Here is a 19,408-nt window from a genome sequence, read left to right as displayed (position 1 = left end):
TAATTTCTCTCAATAAACCAAAATAGATTCAAAAGTGTATGAGTATTTATTAGTTTAACTATCACAAAAGTAAAATTTTATACTATGAAAAGGTATGCTTTTTCGTTTTTCTGCGTTTCGAATCGTGTGGTTTGAGTGATTCATTATATTCTCAATCTAAAATATTGACCGAGAATCCATACACAAGTACCTAAACACCGTGATTTAATTAGACCTTTTTATAATTAAAATGCTTAATTATTTTGTATTGCAGGTGTCCGTGAACACAACTATTACTGATCTTCGAGTATACTTGGATCATTTGTTAGCCTCCACCAACATGAAGTGTCTCACACCTGATAAGGTAAAAAAAATATTATTTTACTTATCGCACTGTATCTGTATGTAATCAATAATTTCGTATGAAGTAAAATTTCTTTTCTTTGATCACCATCATTGAAAGTTACAAGTTCGACGACTCATTCCGTCTAGTGGTTAGTACCCCTGACTGCGAATCCATGGGTCCCGGGTTCGATCCCCGGCTGAGACAACCATCGATGTGATGAGCATTTGGTGTTGTGCTTAGGTCTTGGGTGTTTAAATATGTATTTATATGTCTATCTATCTATAATATGTATGTATATCCGTTGCCTAGTACCCATAACACAAGCTTCACCAGCTTAGCATGGGACTAGGTCAATTGGTGTGAATTGTAAAAAAAAAAAAAAAGTTTATGTCCTTATTAGACGCAGGACTTTGTCTAAAAGTGGTTTATGAATTATTCTGCAGGCTCTATCCGGTCAATGTGGATTTATGGCGGCCAATCTGTACGCACGATCGATATTCGGAGAAGACGCGCTCGCGAACCTGTCTATTGAGAGTCCCCTACATCGGACAAACGGGCCCGTTGTTGGACACGTGCGGATACGAGCTAAGAGCCAGGTGAGATTTATCTATATTTATATACATAATATATAAATGAATTGTTCGTTTGTCTTGCTTAAACGAGAATGGTTGGACCGATTTGGCTAATTATGATCTTGAAATATTTGTGTTCAGGGAAATTATATGAAAAAGGTACTATTGAATTTTCCAATGCAAACAGTTTCCAGCTGGGAAATATTTGATATCTTTTGTCTTTTTAGAAATAAAAAAAATCACTTGGCTGTCTGTTTTAAAAAATATTTTTGATCATATTATGTAGGTGATACGAAGTTCACCCGGTCATCTAGTTACTTAATATTGTCTCTGCTATTTATAAAACATCAATATTAAAATTGCATGTCGAAATGTGTTTACACTGTGTTGAATTGTGACAGATGAGTTTATTTATCCTCATCTGATAATGGATATAGAGAGAGATAGGTACAGAGCGCTTTTGACACTTTGGATCATAAACAAGTTGAGGATTATGTCTTAATCATATAGGGATGATACATCACATAGGGGGCTATCAGGCACATGGTAAACAGATTATTTAAAAATTCTGTAAAAAAATAAATAAAAAAATCGACAATATAAAAAAGTTACCCAATTACCACATCCCTCCTATCAGACAAAGTAACGGGAATTGGGCCAGGTCAGACACGGAGAAAGCTACACTATTTGCTGAACACCTTAGTAAAGCGTTCCAACCATTTCCTGAGTTGAGACCAGAGCACGATGCCGAAATAAGAAGTTATGTGGAAAGTCCACTGCAATAGTGCCTCCCACTAAAGTATACGAGCCCTACCGAAGTAGCTGGTGAAATAAAACACCTCAAGGAAGGCAAAGCACCGGGATACGACCAAATCGATAGCGTACTTCTAAAAAATCTCCCAAAAAAGGGCATATTAGCTATTGTTAACATATTTAATGCCTGCTTAAGACACTGCCACTTTCCAGGACAATGGAAGATAGCCCAGGTAAAAATGTTACCTAAGCCCGGTAAACCACCAAATGAAGTAGAGTCATACCGACCTATAAGTCTTTTGCCTATAATAGGGAAACTCCTCGAGAAAATGTTACTGAAAAGAATGAAAGCACACCTAAGTGACATCACCCCAAATCACCAATTTAGGTTCCGGGAGAACCACGGAACCATCGAGCAAGTTCACCGCATCGTTGACGTTATAAGCAGGTCGCTGGAAGACAAGAAATATTGCTCAGCCGTCTTTTTGGACATTAGCCAGGCATTTGACAAGGTTTGGCATGAGGGCCTATTATATAAAGTCAAAAAGATGCTACCACACTCTTTTTACCATATAATAAAGTCTTATCTCAGCAAGCGATGTTTTGAAGTAAAGTTCAATGACGAACTTTCCGACTTACATGAGATCAAATCAGGAGTACCACAGGGAAGTATACTGGGACCGGTTCTCTACACCATATATACTGCCGACATACCAACATCAGACAAGACTACGGTTGCAACATATGCAGACGATACAGCTTTACTATCTACACACACGAATCCAAAAACCGCATCAGAACATCTACAATACCACATTGACAAAATTGAAGAATGGCTCAAAATCTGGCGAATACACGCAAATCAAAGTAAATCAACACATGTGACCTTTACTCTCAGACGGGACACGTGTCTACCGATTACACTTAATAATGAGGAAATCCCTCAAGATGACCATGCAAAATACTTGGGCATTCACTTGGATCGAAGACTAACGTGGAAAAAACACATATGGACAAAGCGGAAGCAACTGGACTTAAAACTTCGCAGTATGCACTGGTTAATAGGACGACACTCACAAATGAGCACACACAGTAAGTTGACTGTATATAAAGCCATCTTGAAACCAATATGGACCTATGGCATACAGCTTTGGGGTACTGCTAGCAATAGTAACATTGAGATACTGGAAAGATTCCAAACCAAAACACTGAGGACCATATTTAATATCCCTCAATACATCAGTAATAAGAACATATACCTTGATTTAAATATACCAACTGTCAAACAGGAGATAGAAAGATATAGCATCAATTACCAAAAAAGACTCTCAAACCACAAAAATGAGCTTGCCCTCAAACTCAGTGGAGATCAAAGCCTTCAACACAAAAGATTGAAGAGACATAGTGTTCCAACCCTAAAAAATAGATTCCTCAGGATGGAATGAGACACCTACTGGAGAAGTGTCTCACCACGCTAAAAAGTCTAAGCGGATACACTCGTATCGGACAAAATAGTGGCTTATTGTTGTGTGCAACAGATTGCCGCGGAGCAGATATAAAAAAAATAAAATAAAAAAATATAAAAATATAAAAATATAAAAAAATATAAAAAAGTTACACCAATTTCAAAATACCTGTCAATTTTATCTACGTACCTGTCTCTAATATTACTGAACTGATGTTGATGAAACTTTATGTTGGAATATTATTAAATTAAAAAAAAGATCATCTCAAAGTGACTTTTAAAAAAATTGTCAGACAGATTGTGCCTATGCCATATTTTGAAATTTTTTTTTTTAATGTCGAGACAAATATTCACAATTTGAAATGGTTGTTAAAATTTGCATGTATGTATGTGACGCAAGATTTTTATTTTTTTTTATTTTAAGTACACACTCTTACACTGTAAAAGAAAAATTCTCCGCAAATAGATTTATAAATGTGTGTATGTATTGGTAGCTAACTTAAACCTATTTAAAGTAATTTTTATGTCTTACGTATCCTTTCGATTCTACAAAAGCCTTACTTACTATATTATGCCTTGGTATGGTTCTGAGGTTCAAAAACTAACCCAGACACAGCGCACGCAGTCACATTTTCATATATTCACGATTACGATTTTCTGTTTAATTAGATTAAGGCGGCCCATACATCTACAATGATTGAACAGAAGTTTGAGCGAGCTTAAATTTTATTGCGCAATATGTATTTTTTGTACTGTGTAGGTTTAGTATTGCGCATTATTGTATTTTTTTTCCTTTCCTCAACAAATTCACTAGCATGGCTACAGCCATAACTTCGTCGTCAGACATATTTCTCTCATAAAAATATTGACGTGAATGGTTTTTTAATCTAATTGCTAAATATTATTGAACGTTTGGATTCAAAGAACCCTCTTTAATATTATTGCACGATAAAAAGGGCCTTATAGACTACATTTTCTAAGAAATTTAATATATCACTTACATTCCTTTTGTTTAAACATGCACCATGTAAAAGCCATTTCATACCAAGGAAGGGCTGTTACTCGTCCACAGCTTCCTAGACAGCCTCAGATCAATTTTGTCATAACCATATTTTGTTCGAAATAATTATTATTCATAGAGAGTAAATCAATCTATTTGCACTTCTTTTACTGAAACGTTCTCATTCTGTCAAATTGTGTTTACGCTGTGATTGAAAGAGACAGACAGAACTTCAGATAAAACGATGTAATAGGGGCCTCATAGCCTAGCGGTCTTATTAAGTGGCTAGGTGAGGGGTACCGGGTTCGATTCCCGGTTCGAGGGCAAGTTTTAATTTAATTTAAATTTGTTCTCGGCCTTTGGGAGGGTTGTGCGGTACCGGGCGAGTGCCTAAACCTTACATGGAGGACATGATCGAATTTCTAAGGCAAAAAGCACGAATGATAAAAATCTCATACTTGACGCTGGCTAATGCACAAACGGTGCCAGAGCCATAAAAAAAAACTTTTGAGGTGTCAAGGGACACCCGGATGGAACGAAATTCCTTTCGATTATTTTATATGTTAATTGGTATCATAACAGTATGATAGATTTTCCCGACACCAATCTTACGACGAAAAAAAAAAGCCATCATCACGAGGTGTTCTCAGGCGGTCACCCATCCAAGTACTGACCTCGCCCGACGTTGCTTAACTTCGGTGATCGGACGAGAACCGGTGTATTACAATAGCAAATAGCAAAAAAGTGTCGTGACAACTTTTCGTAAGAATTTTTTTCCGTCTAGCCCCCTTTCACAACGCGCGATAAGGAACTTCGTTCCAAAAACTATAATTAAACTAATTGAGTTTTTATGAATGAGGTGATAAGTATTTGTATTCTTGTTACAGGGTATGGCACTCAGTCTCGGTGACAAAATCAACTTAATGCAGAAGTCACCTCAGCAGATGCAAACGGAAAACCCCATTCCCGCCGCATAATCCTTCGTAAGCTAATTTAGTTATGATTATATATTCTAATTTTCAATATGATATTCAAAATTGTTTTCTTTTCGCATTTATCATGAAACCATTGTCAATGAGTATTATAAGTGAATTTATATGTTATTGATAAATATTATTGTAGTAAATATATTTTTATTTTAACCTTTTATTACTAATTATTATCGTTGAAGCTTATTGGATAAATCGGCTACTTTATGGTTGAGAAAGTCAATGAGGCGCAGAACCGTCCTGCTATTTTTAGAAGTATGAAATAATTGTTTTGGGTTCACACCTTAATATAGTTCTTTTGATATTAGGATGCGTACAGACTATGTAACATATTATATAACTTGTGTTTTATAACACGTCCACATTCTGTTACCTTGTTATTCAACATTATAACATAAAACAATACTGTACACATTAGAATAACAATGCAATATAACAATGTTATATAACCATTGTCGTTTGTCGTTCTCCAGTGCTATCCACAATGTCGACACGAGAGGACGTTTTGCTGGCTGCGGTAGCGACTGTTGTAATTTTAAATAACAAAAGAAAAACAAAAAACCTAGATGCTGGGTTCGTCCTAGCATACATATCAATAACATGTTATTATAACATGTTTTATAACATTCAATATCCACATTGTCTGAAACATGTTGTATAGCAATGTTGTATAACATGTTATGTTATATAGTCTGTACGCACCTTTACTAAAAATATATGGGGGGTAAAAAATGCTATAATTAAAATAAAACCTTAGAATCTTATAATAAATTAGTTTAATGCTGCCACAGGTGTTGGTGGCGAGTTGCCGTGTTGTTACAAGTGAACGTAATATAAATAATAAAAATAATTTATAATAAGTTAATGGTTATGCAACAGTACAGTCCGCTTCCATCCGGCTCGAGGGTGGCTCCTTAACTTAACGCCTGGGAAAAAAATTAAATTAAAACCTTAATATATTTTTTGGCAAAATGGCATTGAAAATATTATATTTTTAAAAGTTATATTACCTATTCCTCTTCTTCCTCCTCCTCCTCTTCTTCTTCTTCCTCCTCCTCCTCCTCTTCCTCCTCTACCTCTTCCTCTTCCACGACTTCTTCCTCCTCAGGTTCAGGTTCGAATTGGGGTTCTTCATCGTCGTCGGGCTCAGCCTTGACGTCTTCCTCGCCTTCGGGGGATTCGAGTTCGCCCTTCTTCTTGCCGGGCCTCTCACCGAACCATTTCGGCAGTCTCGCTATTGTTATAAATGATTTAATTAGCTCTTAGTTTTAAATATTGGGTAAAAACATGTTTAATTCATGGAATACAATGATACGCGTTATCTGAGCAAGTGACACTTTGAAATGTGCAATCCCTTAACTAATTTATAATACTAAGTCAAATACAGCTTTTAGATTAATTTGGTTCTAAAAACCTTCTAAAACAAGAGAGATGAATATTAAAAAATAAATAGACCTTTTCATAAGAGATATATATAATTCTCGCTTAGCCTCTTCTGACTATATGATACATGACAACACAAACATTTTATAAATTAACTCTAACAGCACAATGATTATTAGTTCCACATTCACAGAAATTCTAAAATGATGTAACAATGCGGGATTCACATATATGGGATTGTGTAGTGTAAAGTTTACCTCCGATTTAATATTGGCTGACTATTTTTAATCTAATCTAATATTTATAAAATAAAATGAGTAATGCACTTTCTGTCAAATAGTGTTTAAGCCGTGATAGAAAGAGACAGACGAGTTCTTTACTTAACACGCTGCAATTAGATGATTTAGTTTTTATGAATAAGGTCTTTTAGCAGTAATTTTTTAAGCTTTAATTGTCCAGCTTTTTAACTAAAGTTTGGTAAAAAAACTTTAGCATTTATTCTCTGCATATTAAGCCTTCTTTAAGCCAGCCGAACTTACCCTTCTGCCTGCCACCGAACTGGTCGGCTCTCTCTTGCCACACCTTCTCGATGAAGTCCTTGTTGAGTTTTTCAAGGTCCTGTATCGTGGTACATGTTATCACAATGGGAAACATAGAGGGAATAGGTGTGATGCTTATTATTCAATTGATCAGTCAAAATATTGATTTATACATTGACTTCCTCAATTGTTCGATAAATTTTGCAAATAAACTGTGTTGTTCTTCAATTTCCGATGACATTGACGTTCCTTGTTTAAAAATATTTTTTTTTTAGTTTTCTTAGGACATGTATATTCTGATCAAGTGGATAATGAGCAGTAGTTAGGAGCATGCCTCATGACAATGGGCCATGCCGGGCGTGTGGGGACACAATTGTATCATAAAACACCACATCGCCTTACTTTTATTTCTGTTAGCGAACTCCTCAAGTTTCTGCTTCCATAACTTATCCATATACTCCGATAATTGATTATCGAGACCCTGTATAATATTAGCAACATTTATTTTTACTCTCAATTTTCTATCCAATAATGAATTAGTCAAGTCAACCGGAGCTTCGAGTCGAACTTAGACATCGTATGAGAGTTCTACATACTAAATACTCGAATACACGAACAGTGTTTTTTAAATTTAATATGTGTTATTAAGATTTCTATAGCATATTCTAAAATCTAAAATATATTCAGTTGCTTTGTCAATAAGTTTTATACTTACACCCTCGAACAGTTTCTTCTTGTCGTCATACGAGCGTGTGTCAACGCGCCTTTCATATTTCGACGCGACTTGGATTTTAGGCTGAAAGAAATATTCATATGAAAAAGTTGCTCTACTCCTTACTAGAATGAGTCACATATGAAGCTAAAAATACTTACGGGGTGCTTGCCTGTGAGTGCCTCTGGGTCAAGTCCCTTCTTGAGAGCTTTGTGCCTTAACTGTTGCTTTTGTCTTTCTTTGAGCTCTTTTAACTGTAGGAAAATTTATTTATTTATTCCTTATTTCCTATTTTTACAGTAACTTAATACTAATACAATAGAAAACTAACGTAAAAAATAATATAACCATAACAAGTAAAACCTTAAAAACCTAAACCATTTTATAACTAATTATAAATAATGAAATTCTTGTGAATTCAGCCAGTGTGCAACTAAATATATCCGTCTCACAAGCAATAGTGTTTAGGGTGCGCAAAACACGCGTAAATGATACATTATCTAATGTTTATGCTAAGTGAAGAGTATTCTTTCATTTAATGTTTCTCGTAAAGGTAATATTTTGCGATTTAAAAAAAAAAAAAAAAAATCTTAAGAACCACATTTACCGCAACAGGTTTCGATCGAATGTAAGAAAAGGTTAACTCACGTCGTAGTCCTGCCTCTTTTGTCTCTCCTCAAGATCGTACTTTTCGGTTTCGAGCTTGATGATGCATTCCCAGAGTTCGGTGGCCTTTTGGCGAAGCTTGTCTACGGACAGGCCTTCGATATTCAGGGGCTTGATGCGGATGGATAGGGAGATTTTCTTTTCCTCCTCTAGTTGTTCCTTGGTCTTGTTGCGCTCCAGCTGGGCGTTGCTAAGGCCGAACTGTAAACGTATACTTTGTTGGAGTAATGGTGCTTTATTAAACAAATTGTACTATTTGTGAAATAAGGCTTTCTATGTTATCCATGCATTTGTTTGAATGAAAATTGAAAGTAGTTTCAAAGCCTAAAGATTACTGTGAACAACGTATGCACTCACGTTGTCATTCTTCTTCTGGATGGTGAAGTTGGGTCCGGTTTTGTTGGAGGCATCCTTCATGGCCTGAAGCATTGCCTGCCTCTTCTTTTCGGCCTCCTCGAGCCTCTGTCTCTTCTCTTCGATGTCACGCTGTTTCTTCTCCTCAAGCTCGCGGACTCGCCTCTCTTCCTCTTCCTTTTTCTTCTGGGCGAGGCGTTTCTCTTCTTCCGCGCGGGAGACCTATCAAAGCGACAAATTTTATTTGTGTTTACTGAGTTATTGAATTATTTATCTCGTAAGTTTTAGTTTACCTTGCGCTTGGCCTGCTTCTCCTTGAGGCGTTTGAGCTCATCTTCTTCCTTAGACCTCTGTTTACGCCATTCGTTAATGTATTCCTTCAGCTGCTCATCTAGATCAGACCGCTTTTGGTCTTGACGCTGTAAAATATTTCTAATTAGTATGTGTATGTGTATTTAAAAAAAAGTATTATTTAAAGCGAGTATACCTTAATGAATTCTGGATCACCCTCACTGCTGGAAACAAAATTTTAATTAATAACACTTCTAGGGAGTGAGTCAAATTTTTGACTCTCGGTAACATTTAGCTTCAGTTAATTTAGTTTAGTTGTAGTCGTACAGTTTATTGACTTATGTAACACATAAAGTGCCATTTGCTTATGTGTGAACATGAAAATTTAAATCATTATATAATATACACATTGTATTAAAACACTTAATCAGAATTATGTTGTATGTGTACCATCGTGATATTACGCAATGGTTATGAATATTTAAATTGAAATGTGGTTTTAAAGACACGAATGTTTAATGAAAACACAAAATTAGGACGTTTACGGTTTCCATGCGAATGTTTAAATCCGAATTTTAGGTATTCGACACAGAGATTTGAAACGGCGCGGGCGCATCGCGAACTTCAGAAATAGAACGCGTAGATCGTTAAAAATAGCCGTCGCGGCTTGCTCAACATTTAATGTTCGTTCGGAAAAATTCTGGCAAAAATAAACGTCCGCGCCGTTCTAGTTATTCATTATAGGATTACATTTACAGTTAGTGACACCAGAGAGCGGTGCGACTTACGTAATCGACGGTCTACTCCTAGAAACAGAAAATAACAATCAGCATCAACCACATCGTCACCCTATTCGTACAAAACACAGTATATAAGCGTAGGATTACATAGCACAATCAAAGATTCCGAAACAAAATATATTAGATATTATGTACTTGAACGGCAAATCAAAGTTATCTTAGTGCGTTGATTACTGCCACACGGCTAAGCGAAGCGCTGAAAGTTTGAAGTACTGAAATCTACTTACTCTTGTTTGGGAGCGGGCCTATTGAGCGGTTGCAGGAGCGGGAAGGAAAATAATCAATAATTAATATCGTATTCTAAATATAATAACTAAAGCTAAACACGTAAAAGCGAAGACAGACAGCACGACAGAGAGTTAATAAAAAAAACTTGTCGAAAGCGATTGCAACTAGCGTCCGAGTGAGTTCATAGCTAATAAAGCATCGACCGAGCACTAAAAGCAACATTGTCTTAGCCTATTGAGCCAAGCGTGCGAGTGCCGCCGCAAAGGGCGCATCACTTACTTCCTGCAACAAAGATATAGGATATGGTGAGGCGTGCATCAAACCTGACACGACAGAGAACTGAAACTAATTGAATTTACAGTGGTGACACTAAGTGATAGATCTCATCTAGATAAGGCTTTAGAAGAAAGGCAGAGAACCCTCAAGCTTTAGTCTCAAATCAGAGCTAACTTGAAAGACGCGTTCTGCGGCCCTACTTACGTCTCTACGACTTCTTCTTCTACTTCCTCCTCTTCGGAGCCACTGTTGAGAAAATACACCGTTAATATTTTTACATAATTCGGATATGGTAAGGTACATGTTAGCACATTGGAGGTTCATTCTGATGTGGATCAAGTACAAAATTGGGGCAAAAACTTAGGGTCAAAATGCAAGAATTATGAACGTGATAGTGTATTGATTTTAACTGTACCTTGTAATATTTTGTTTTAAAATAAGGTATCACTTACGAATATTCCTCTTCGTCGGACATTTTGGTAATGTGTTAGTCTGTAAAAAAATTGGACATTATTATAGATTCTTATACATAAGGTCAATCGTGGTAGGGTTACCAAGATTGACCTGAGACTCCAATACATTTTTGACCTAGTCAAACTTAGCGCAATGTCTCATTTCTGAATTACCCTAAGATTCTAGACTAAGACACCTAACCTTTTTTGTAATATTGATTGTACGCGTTAGATATCTTTCATCTTAAATGAAATATTTGGCTACAGGCACCAGTGACGTAAATCCGTAACTATTCGAAATGTGTAGGTAATCCTCACAATGTATACTTTACAATACAATATTGGCTATGAATCAAAATATTGTACTGTCGATATAATAAACATTGTGTTAACCTTGTCATGATAGAATTATTACTTGTTTGTTTTATCTTTACTTCATTAAATGATAGATCTAAATTTTTTAGATGTTACCTATTGTCTATTGTTTTCTATTAACGCAGTCGCCGTGTGCGGCTAGATTTTTGCGGATACCTTACGAATTAAGTTTCAAGGTCAAATTTAAAAACGTACGAATGTGAAAAATTGGATCACCTTTGAACACTTGTTGCTATTGTTCGCCCCTAACCATCATGGAGATGGTACCATTTAAATTCTATCCGTTACCTAAGAAACGATCAATCATAATGATTTAACTTAAACCTCGAACTTCATGTAACATAGACTAAGTTAACAGAGAAGTTACTTTTTCGAAAATATTTTATATTTTATTTGCAAAGTATGTAATTGAAATATGAGCGTATTGTTTACAGAAGGTTATTTTTGGCGGTTTTATCTTCTAACCAACGGGAACACCTACGGTCGGCGCTGGCACGCGTTCAACAAGTTTATATTTGGCAGTATCGGATTGTGCTTGGAGATATCGTCTTGCCGATCTTAATTTTTTATAGGGCAACATTGTGGTCCTAAATTAGTTATAGTTACTAGTTTAAGGGGCGCTAAAGGGGTTTAAAATTAGGTTATCTTGAAAAGAAATGATTGATTAAAGATCGCTTAACTAAAAATTATGCTCAGAATGACTGGTATTATAATCACGTTAAGGCTTTCTGTTTTAAGGTAAAACATAAACCAATATATAATAAAGTATGGATTCAAATATTATATATACAATTTATATTAGAAAAAATCTAAAATATTTAGACTGCAGTTAAATTTTGTTATATTAATAAACACATATTTTATTCAACTAAGTTTGCCAATACATTAAATACTATAATCAAACCTCAATCTTAATCTAATTTATTATTTTCATCAAGTGTACAGTGTGTAGTGTATGTGTATATACTTATTATCCAAAATGACATCCGCGTAATAACTCCGCGCTAAAAGCGTTGACGCAAAACCAGATTTGGCAATCGTTAGTCCATCTGCACGTAAACTACACACTGTACACTGCACTTCACTGCACTTACGTCGCACGGGTAGAAAGCGGTCACTCAGTCTTACACTGGTGCAGACTGGCAGCAAGACGTTGGAATGTGGAGTCCGCGGCGACCGGGGCGGCTCTGAACGCTACGCCGATTGTTAGCGCTCGCCCCGCGCTTGGTATTTTTAGCCGCGGTCAATTTTGAGCTGATTTCGGCCAGCTCCGATTTCTGTAGTACACGTTGGTAGTCTTGCACCGGACGTGAAGGGCGTGGCTATTAGGTTTTATTCAATCACATTTTAGGTTTGAATCTGAGGCGATTCGGTAATCGGATTGTGAAGTTGTTTACGAACTGAATTACGTACTAATAGGGAGACTTCGGGCTGATATCTCATATCTGTTACTTTTAACTTTAATAAGATGAACAACATTATGAATGCAAACTGATTAATTACAAGAAGTGTCAAGTACAGTTTCCTGTATGTAGTGGATATTTAATTATTTATGAATACAAAATATATACATTTGTGCGGCCTCTGTAAAAATAAGTGGCGCTACGACCTTTTTAGGTCTGGGCCCCAGATTTCTGTATCTGTTTCATGATCATTTGCCTAATATGCATGTAGGTGATCAGGCCACTGTGCCTGACACACGCAGACGACTTTTTGGCTCAAAGGCAAGCCGGTTTCCTCACGATGTTTTCCTTCACAGTTCGAGCGAATGTTAAATGCGCACAAAGAAAGAAAATCCATTGTTGCGCAGCCGTAGATCGAACCTACGATCGAAGGAAGAGAGTCGCACTTTGAAGCCACTAGGCCAACACTGATCTAACGGCCTCTGTAGTATAGGATAAATAGAAGTCCAGACTTAAGACTAAGTAAATTAAAAAGAATCGGATTTTGATATACGAGTCATACGCTATATGACTCTATTTTTACATACCTAATAAATTTAGCGCTAACGCTCGTTTTTGAATCTGAATAAACACTACGGATTAATTAACGCATACAGTGTATGACTGGGTTCGATTCCCAGCAAAACAAAAGCCGATCACCTCCTTGTTTTAAAATATTATTAGTGAAGCTGATAGGTACAGGAATATTTCTACCCGATAGCAGACTTACTTCAAATAATTGTCTCAACAATGATTGAATATTTTTGAAGTCAGAATCCTTTGAAGGCAACATTCATTTTGAGAAAACATGATACGGGAAAGTAGATGGACATATCGTTATCACGGTATAATTTTTTTTTATAGATAATTTTTTCAGTACTTTGCTTGTCAGCTATTGCCTATATATGTGTATATATATATTTTTTTTAGTGGTAATATTGAATTTTATTTATAAATATGGAAATGAAGGAATGAATACTTCGTCTACTTAACTACTTATTTCTACGCTTCACCAGCTTGCAGCTAGTGGCAACCTTGATCCTGATGACATATCGATTGGCCAACAGGTCACACATTCAATCGAGTGAAAATAATTGTTTTATAGTTCCCTTTTAGTAAAAATTTGTAGGTTCAGGTTCCAGCGTTCTATGTACCTTAAAGTAAAACATAATTTGCATCTTTTATAGCATAAGATACGTACTGGTTTTATAGTATAATATGCCTCTTTTATGGCATAAGCTGCCTCTTATAGTTTATTTTGCCTCTTTTAGATTCTCTACCGGTTTTATAGTATAATCTGCCTCTTTGGCGTGCAGGCCTATCGAATTTAATTAAAATTTTGCAAATCGTTCAAGATCGTTGAACTCCAACAATTTATCAAGGAAACAGCATAACCTGGAATTCAGATTGTAATTTGAATTTTACGAAATGTAACTTTAACAGAACCACCATTTTTATAGTGGATTTGAATTATTTTAATGCGATTTTCGAGCGAAATTGAATTCATTGTAATAATTGCCAAAGCACCTGCTACGAATACCGCCAAAAACTAAATGTCAAAACTATCACGTTCTCGGTGTTGCCACAATTGAAAAACAAAGTTCTTGTTGAAATACCCTTTATAAAACTAATGTTGCTTTATTCTAGCTACAAGCCAATTTCATCTTTTATGATATCTGTCGAAACTACTGAAAAAGCTTAGATAAAAACTGACTCTTCAGTTTTATTGTCAACTGTCAATACATTTAATAAGTGTCAGTTGCCAATTCTGATTCACATTTCACACATGGATGATGGACATGTATTCATGTGTTTACGTCCACTAGACGTTAAAACTTATGGTGTAAATTTTTGAGTTATACCTTTTAAATAAATATAATATTACCAAAATTGCTATTAATTTATAAAATATTAGTATTTGAAACTGTTCCGTATAATATTCTAATTAAACATATTTTGTAACATAGAACAATTTTTGGGATGTTTAGTGTATAGTTTAGGTTAGGAACTTTTTTAAATTTTTAATAACATAAAATGTTTCAAATACCCGATTGGGAAGACAGTGTACCATCTTCAAATATCAAATTCGATGTAACAACTTCGGTGAGTAATCATTGATAGTCAGGAATTAAACTGATGAAGTTTTTGCATATTTAATAACCTTTATTTATTTTCAGAAATATAAAAAGAAACATGGTAGTAAAAATAATGATCATGCAACTAAAGTTGATACTAAACACAATAGCATAATTCAACACAATGGACATCCAAAATCAAATAAAAAGCAAAATGTTGATGAAATCTTATTAAATGGAAAAACATTGAATCTTAAACGCCCATTGTCAAACAAACAAATTGAAAAGAATAAGAGTCCTCATAAAAGTGATACCAATATAATGGGGAGATTTGTTCGACTGAAACCACCAAATAACTTGGCAGAGCAGACCGTAGGTAGAAAATCTAATCATATAAAACAGAAAAATAAACTGAATACTATGGACAATAAAGAAGAATCTGATAAAGTGAAATCCATACAAATTAGTCCAAAGCATCCTTTGACCAAAATTAATGATAAAGATGTTGATTTAAATGAAAATTTGGATCAAAGTTTAGATACAGATCAATTAGATGAGGTCATTATTAATGCCAAGAAAAGAAAATTGAATTCATTTAATACTAAAGAAGAAAAAGATGTAGTAGAGATGTTTACAGAAAGCAGCAAACCACTTTCAAAGAAAAAGGCAGTTTTAAAGAATATGTTACTTAAAGTTGGCCAAAGAAATTCTATTCAAGTAAATGGAAACAGTTTAAGAGAAAGAATGCTACAACGGCTGAAAGGTATTTATTCTAATGTTCTAACTGAATACTTTTTATTCTATCCTCTTGTGTTAAGTTATATTTAAAAAACCTATAACTAACTTGCCTGCAACTTCAACTGGCTTAATGTTTATTTAAAAGTACATGAAAACCAGCACATGCTTAGTTTTTCTCACTGATAAGGTGTAAACAAAAAGTGTGGTTAGCTTCCCATTTGAATATACTTATAAGTAATATAAATATAATTATAAATCAACAAAATTTCTTTCAGCTGCTCAATTTAGGTATATAAATGAGAAGTTATATACATCATCAGGATCTGATGCTGTAAGGTTATTCCAAGAGGATCCTGATGCTTTCAAAACATACCACCAAGGATACCAACAACAAGTCAAGAAGTGGCCTGTTAATCCAATTGATCTTATTGTTCAAAGGATTTCAAAGATGTAAGTAATTTACTAAAAGGGTATATTGTAAATACAATATATATTTATAGTGATATATATATTATTTGAATGTATGCTAAAGTTTTATTTCATCAACTTGTATGGTCTTTAATTATTAATGAAACTATATACATGTTTTGAGTTCCATGTACTGCTATGACCAGTAGCTGCATACAGTCATTAAATTAGTGAGAACAAAATGTACATATATATTTACAGTTTAAACCTTATATACAAAATGATACAATGTATAAAATAATGAATAACTGTACTGTAATATGTTTAGGGTTGCCTGAAATAAATCCTTGTTAGCGATCAGAGCACTTTTATACAATTTTGAAATAGAAATAATATTCTTTTATTGTTTGAAATGATTAACTATTCACACTCATTGTTCATCCATCTGATTGAACAAGAACTGAACGCATCACTATTACTTTAAATATGGCAACATTATTTTACAAAGTGACATTAGCTACTGTCAGTGTACTTCGTCTAATTAAAAATACGACTATAATAACTTCTGTAACCTACTTACTTTGTTTTTTTGTATGTATGATGTGCATTATGGCAATGAAGTAAAAATAAATAAATTATATTGAGAATAGCTTGTACTAGCATTAAATATAATTTTAAAATATCAAACTGACTTGATTTCAATATTTTAGGCCAAGAACCCACCTCATAGCTGATATGGGTTGTGGAGAAGCTGTGCTGTCTAAACGAGTGGCTCAGAAAGTCCGTTCTTTTGACTTAGTGTCATTTAACTCAAATGTGGAAGTTTGTGACATTGCTCATACACCATTATTGGCCAGTTCAATGGATGTGGCTGTGTACTGTTTAGCATTAATGGGCACAGATCTTACACAGTACTTGGTTGAAGCAAACAGAGTGCTGAAGACTGGGTCAGTATTTTCATAAGGGGCCATCCATAAAGTACGTCACACGAATTTTAGGACTTTTGAACCCCTCCCCCCGTCCTTGTCACAGGTTGTCACATATTTATAACCCCCCCCCCCCCCTCTGATGTGACGTCACACATTTTTTAAATTTATTTTGAAATCCTTACCATTCAAAATTATCGTGAATTTGAGTGTCTCACTTGCATTACAACGTCGCTCTAGAAGTTAAATGACGTTGCATGAGAGGTTTTTTTTGTTAAATTTTTAAAATTTTTAATTCACATCCAAACTTTGCGTTTTAGTATTTTAAATTTTAACATGTGACGTCACAAAAGTATTGACCCCCCCATGCCCCTTGTCACACGATGTCACACTTCGGTGATACCCCATTAACGTGTGACGTACTTTATGGATGGCCCCTAACATACAACAATAATTTCTGTAGTCATACAATTTGTTACCATTTAATCATTTGTCTAATATGCTATGCTGTTAGTACCCGTTGACTATTCATATATTACAGCTAACTTAATTTAAGAAATATAATAGTGACTCCTATTTAAAGTGAGAAAGATTGAACTGATTTTTGGAACCACAATAATGTAAGCCAACTGTTAAAAGTAGAGGTTTTTGATGGTGTTGCTGATTTTGATTATCAATGGTATTAATAATCAAATGTAATATACAGGATGGTCAAAAAGTCGTGGATCAAACGCAAATAGGGGATAGATGAGGTCATCAGCTGCAAAAAATTGTTCTACAGGAGGTCTTTAAGCTCAACCCCTGCAGAGTTATAATTTATTTTGCGATTTATAAGAAAATTCACTTTTTTTTACTAATTTTCTAATTTCTAATTTTTTTTAATTCGAAAAAATTTACATGCTGTATCTTCTTCATAATATCCACTAGATTGGTACTGATGAGTTCTTGCATTAGACATACTATTTATAGTTGTTTATTGAGTGTATTGAAGATAATATTAAGTTATGACCTCATCTATCCCCTATTTTTTTTTGATCCACGACTTTTTGGCCACCTGTATAAATATCATAGAGTTTTTTCAAATAATCACACCACACTGCAATAACATATTAAAATTAATATAATATTAATGTATTTTTTATCATTTCTAATTACAGTGGTTACCTACTTATAGCTGAAGTAGAGAGTAGATTCGACAATGTGGACACATTTGTAGCAGAAGTGCAGAAAATTGGTTTCTCTCTGAAAAAGATGGATAAGAATAACCAAGTATTCTACTTCATGGAGTTCACCAAGATTCGGGAGGCACCCAAGAAGTCGAAGCTACCTTATTTGACTTTAAAACCATGTTTATATAAGAAACGATAAAGACAGTTTGACATAATTTATTGGCCTATTATTGTAAAACCTCTAAAATATTCACCCTAACAACAGGAGTGACTTAAAAATTCATGGGGAATCACAGTATTTTTTAAACAAATAGAATCACATCATAAACCAAAACAATTAATTGAAGTTATTAGATGTTATTACTGATAAAAATTTGTCTTAGGTTATATAAAAAAGCTGGAAGGCATAGTATTTATTTGTTCAAACGATCTCAGAATCATTGATCCAAACTTGGAATCAGTCTTACTAGATAGACAGTCTTTCAGACAATTTTATTTATCGGAAATCGAATACTCCGTCCCTAAATTGTCTCCATAACGTAAATTGTTTTATAAGTGTAGAAATCTGGAATATATCTCTCCAAATCCATTGATGGTCGCCTACAATCAGACTTATTTCCAACAGTTTCGAGATTATAGCACAAACTTTACGATAGCGACAAGTATTCGTATACGATAGATATTTTTAATTTACGACAACTCGAATTATTTAGGTGTATCCTATTTGAACAATGCATGCTTACGTTTAGTTCCAAATACGTCTACGGAGCGATAATTTTTTCCCTACAAATTTGAATTGTGAGTTAAGTTCGGTGGCGGTTGTTTCAGTGGTTGTTGGGGTTGCCACACTGGATCAACAAAAAACTAACTTGACTTATTTAAGGGTTCTTAAATATAAAATTCAATCATTTAATCATATTGGTAACACTTTGTGCACTTATGACTTTTCTGTAAAGAAATACATATAATTGCTTCTAATTTTACATTTAGTAATTTTACAATAAGTGAGGGGCCTCATAGCCTAGCGGTCTTATTAAGTGGAAGCTAGGTGAGGGGTACCGGGTTCGATTCCCGGTTCGAGGGCAAGTTTTAATTTAATTTAAATTTGTTCTCGGCCTTTGGGAGGGTTGTGCGATATCGGGCGAGTGCCTAAACCGTACATGGAGGACATGGTCCAATTTCTAAGGCAAAAAGCACGAATTATTAAAATCTTATACTTGACGCTGGCTAATGCACAAACCGTGCCAGAGCCATAAAAAAAATCTAAGTGACGTTCCTGTTACCTATAAAGAATATAAGTGTAGTCGACCTATTGCAAAAGAGAATGTTATATTACAATTTATGAGTGTGGGAAAAATTAAAGGGCTCATTTTGGCTTCAAGTGTGCGATGATTGCAAACATTTTGTTTGCGCTTCTCATTATTAAAATAATATATGTAACTTAACTAATGTTAGGTTACAAAACGGTTT

The 19,408-nt window shown here is 34.7% G+C and overlaps 3 protein-coding genes across 15 annotated transcripts in view; 2 read left to right on the top strand and 1 right to left on the bottom strand.

Annotated features, from left to right (window-relative positions):
- Positions 1–5,241, top strand: part of LOC125059397 (coatomer subunit beta) — a 31,534-nt gene extending 26,293 nt beyond the window's left edge. For all 4 annotated transcript variants that reach the window (XM_047663798.1, XM_047663800.1, XM_047663802.1 and 1 more), the window contains exons 18-20: positions 254–343; positions 769–921; positions 5,003–5,241. In XM_047663798.1, coding sequence (XP_047519754.1) covers positions 254–343; positions 769–921; positions 5,003–5,092 — 333 coding nt within the window. In that variant the 3' untranslated portion in view covers positions 5,093–5,241. The remainder of the gene's footprint in view (positions 1–253; positions 344–768; positions 922–5,002) is intronic.
- Positions 5,242–5,863: 622 nt separating this feature from the next.
- LOC125059019 (troponin T, skeletal muscle) lies at positions 5,864–12,432 on the bottom strand. 10 transcript variants are annotated; one of them, XM_047663159.1, is made up of 14 exons: positions 12,275–12,432; positions 10,806–10,845; positions 10,558–10,599; positions 10,077–10,094; positions 9,838–9,855; positions 9,246–9,273; positions 9,052–9,177; positions 8,762–8,980; positions 8,387–8,605; positions 7,900–7,992; positions 7,742–7,822; positions 7,429–7,507; positions 6,115–6,338; positions 5,864–6,030 (listed from the first exon to the last, which is right to left on the bottom strand). In XM_047663159.1, the coding sequence occupies exons 2-13, from the start codon at positions 10,826–10,828 to the stop codon at positions 6,115–6,117; spliced, it is 1,170 nt and encodes a 389-aa protein (XP_047519115.1). In that variant the 5' UTR covers positions 10,829–10,845; positions 12,275–12,432; the 3' UTR covers positions 5,864–6,030. The 10 variants fall into 10 exon arrangements, with proteins under 10 accessions (XP_047519115.1, XP_047519114.1, XP_047519116.1 ...); XM_047663158.1 differs by lacking the exon at positions 7,429–7,507 and adding an exon at positions 7,027–7,105; XM_047663160.1 differs by lacking the exon at positions 7,429–7,507 and adding an exon at positions 7,027–7,105 and having other exon boundaries at positions 9,246–9,270.
- Positions 12,433–14,394: 1,962 nt separating this feature from the next.
- Positions 14,395–18,153, top strand: LOC125059321 (ribosomal RNA-processing protein 8). Its single transcript, XM_047663693.1, has 5 exons — positions 14,395–14,725; positions 14,800–15,460; positions 15,711–15,885; positions 16,554–16,790; positions 17,927–18,153. Exons 1-5 carry the CDS (start codon positions 14,657–14,659, stop codon positions 18,135–18,137), a joined length of 1,353 nt encoding a protein of 450 aa, XP_047519649.1. The 5' UTR covers positions 14,395–14,656; the 3' UTR covers positions 18,138–18,153.
- The last annotated feature ends 1,255 nt before the right edge of the window (positions 18,154–19,408 follow it).

The sequence above is a fragment of the Pieris napi genome, chromosome 19 (genome assembly GCF_905475465.1).
Source record: "Pieris napi chromosome 19, ilPieNapi1.2, whole genome shotgun sequence".
NCBI classification, from domain to species: Eukaryota; Metazoa; Arthropoda; class Insecta; order Lepidoptera; family Pieridae; genus Pieris; species Pieris napi.
Note: the sequence above shows the minus strand (reverse complement) of the source record. Positions and strands in the feature narration are given on the sequence as shown.

Excerpts from the sequence above, each read along its gene's own strand:
- LOC125059019 (XM_047663159.1), bottom strand. The coding sequence starts at position 10,828 with ATGTCCGACGAAGAGGAATATTC. Across the intron at positions 9,178-9,245 it reads GTGATCCAGAATTCATTAAG|CGTCAAGACCAAAAGCGGTC; the intron begins GTATACTCGCTT and ends AATATTTTACAG. Across the intron at positions 7,993-8,386 it reads AAAAGAGGCAGGACTACGAC|TTAAAAGAGCTCAAAGAAAG; the intron begins GTGAGTTAACCT and ends ATTTTCCTACAG.
- LOC125059321 (XM_047663693.1), top strand. The coding sequence starts at position 14,657 with ATGTTTCAAATACCCGATTGGGAAGACAGTGTACCATCTTCAAATATC. Across the intron at positions 14,726-14,799 it reads AATTCGATGTAACAACTTCG|AAATATAAAAAGAAACATGG; the intron begins GTGAGTAATCAT and ends ATTTATTTTCAG. Across the intron at positions 16,791-17,926 it reads AACAGAGTGCTGAAGACTGG|TGGTTACCTACTTATAGCTG; the intron begins GTCAGTATTTTC and ends TTCTAATTACAG.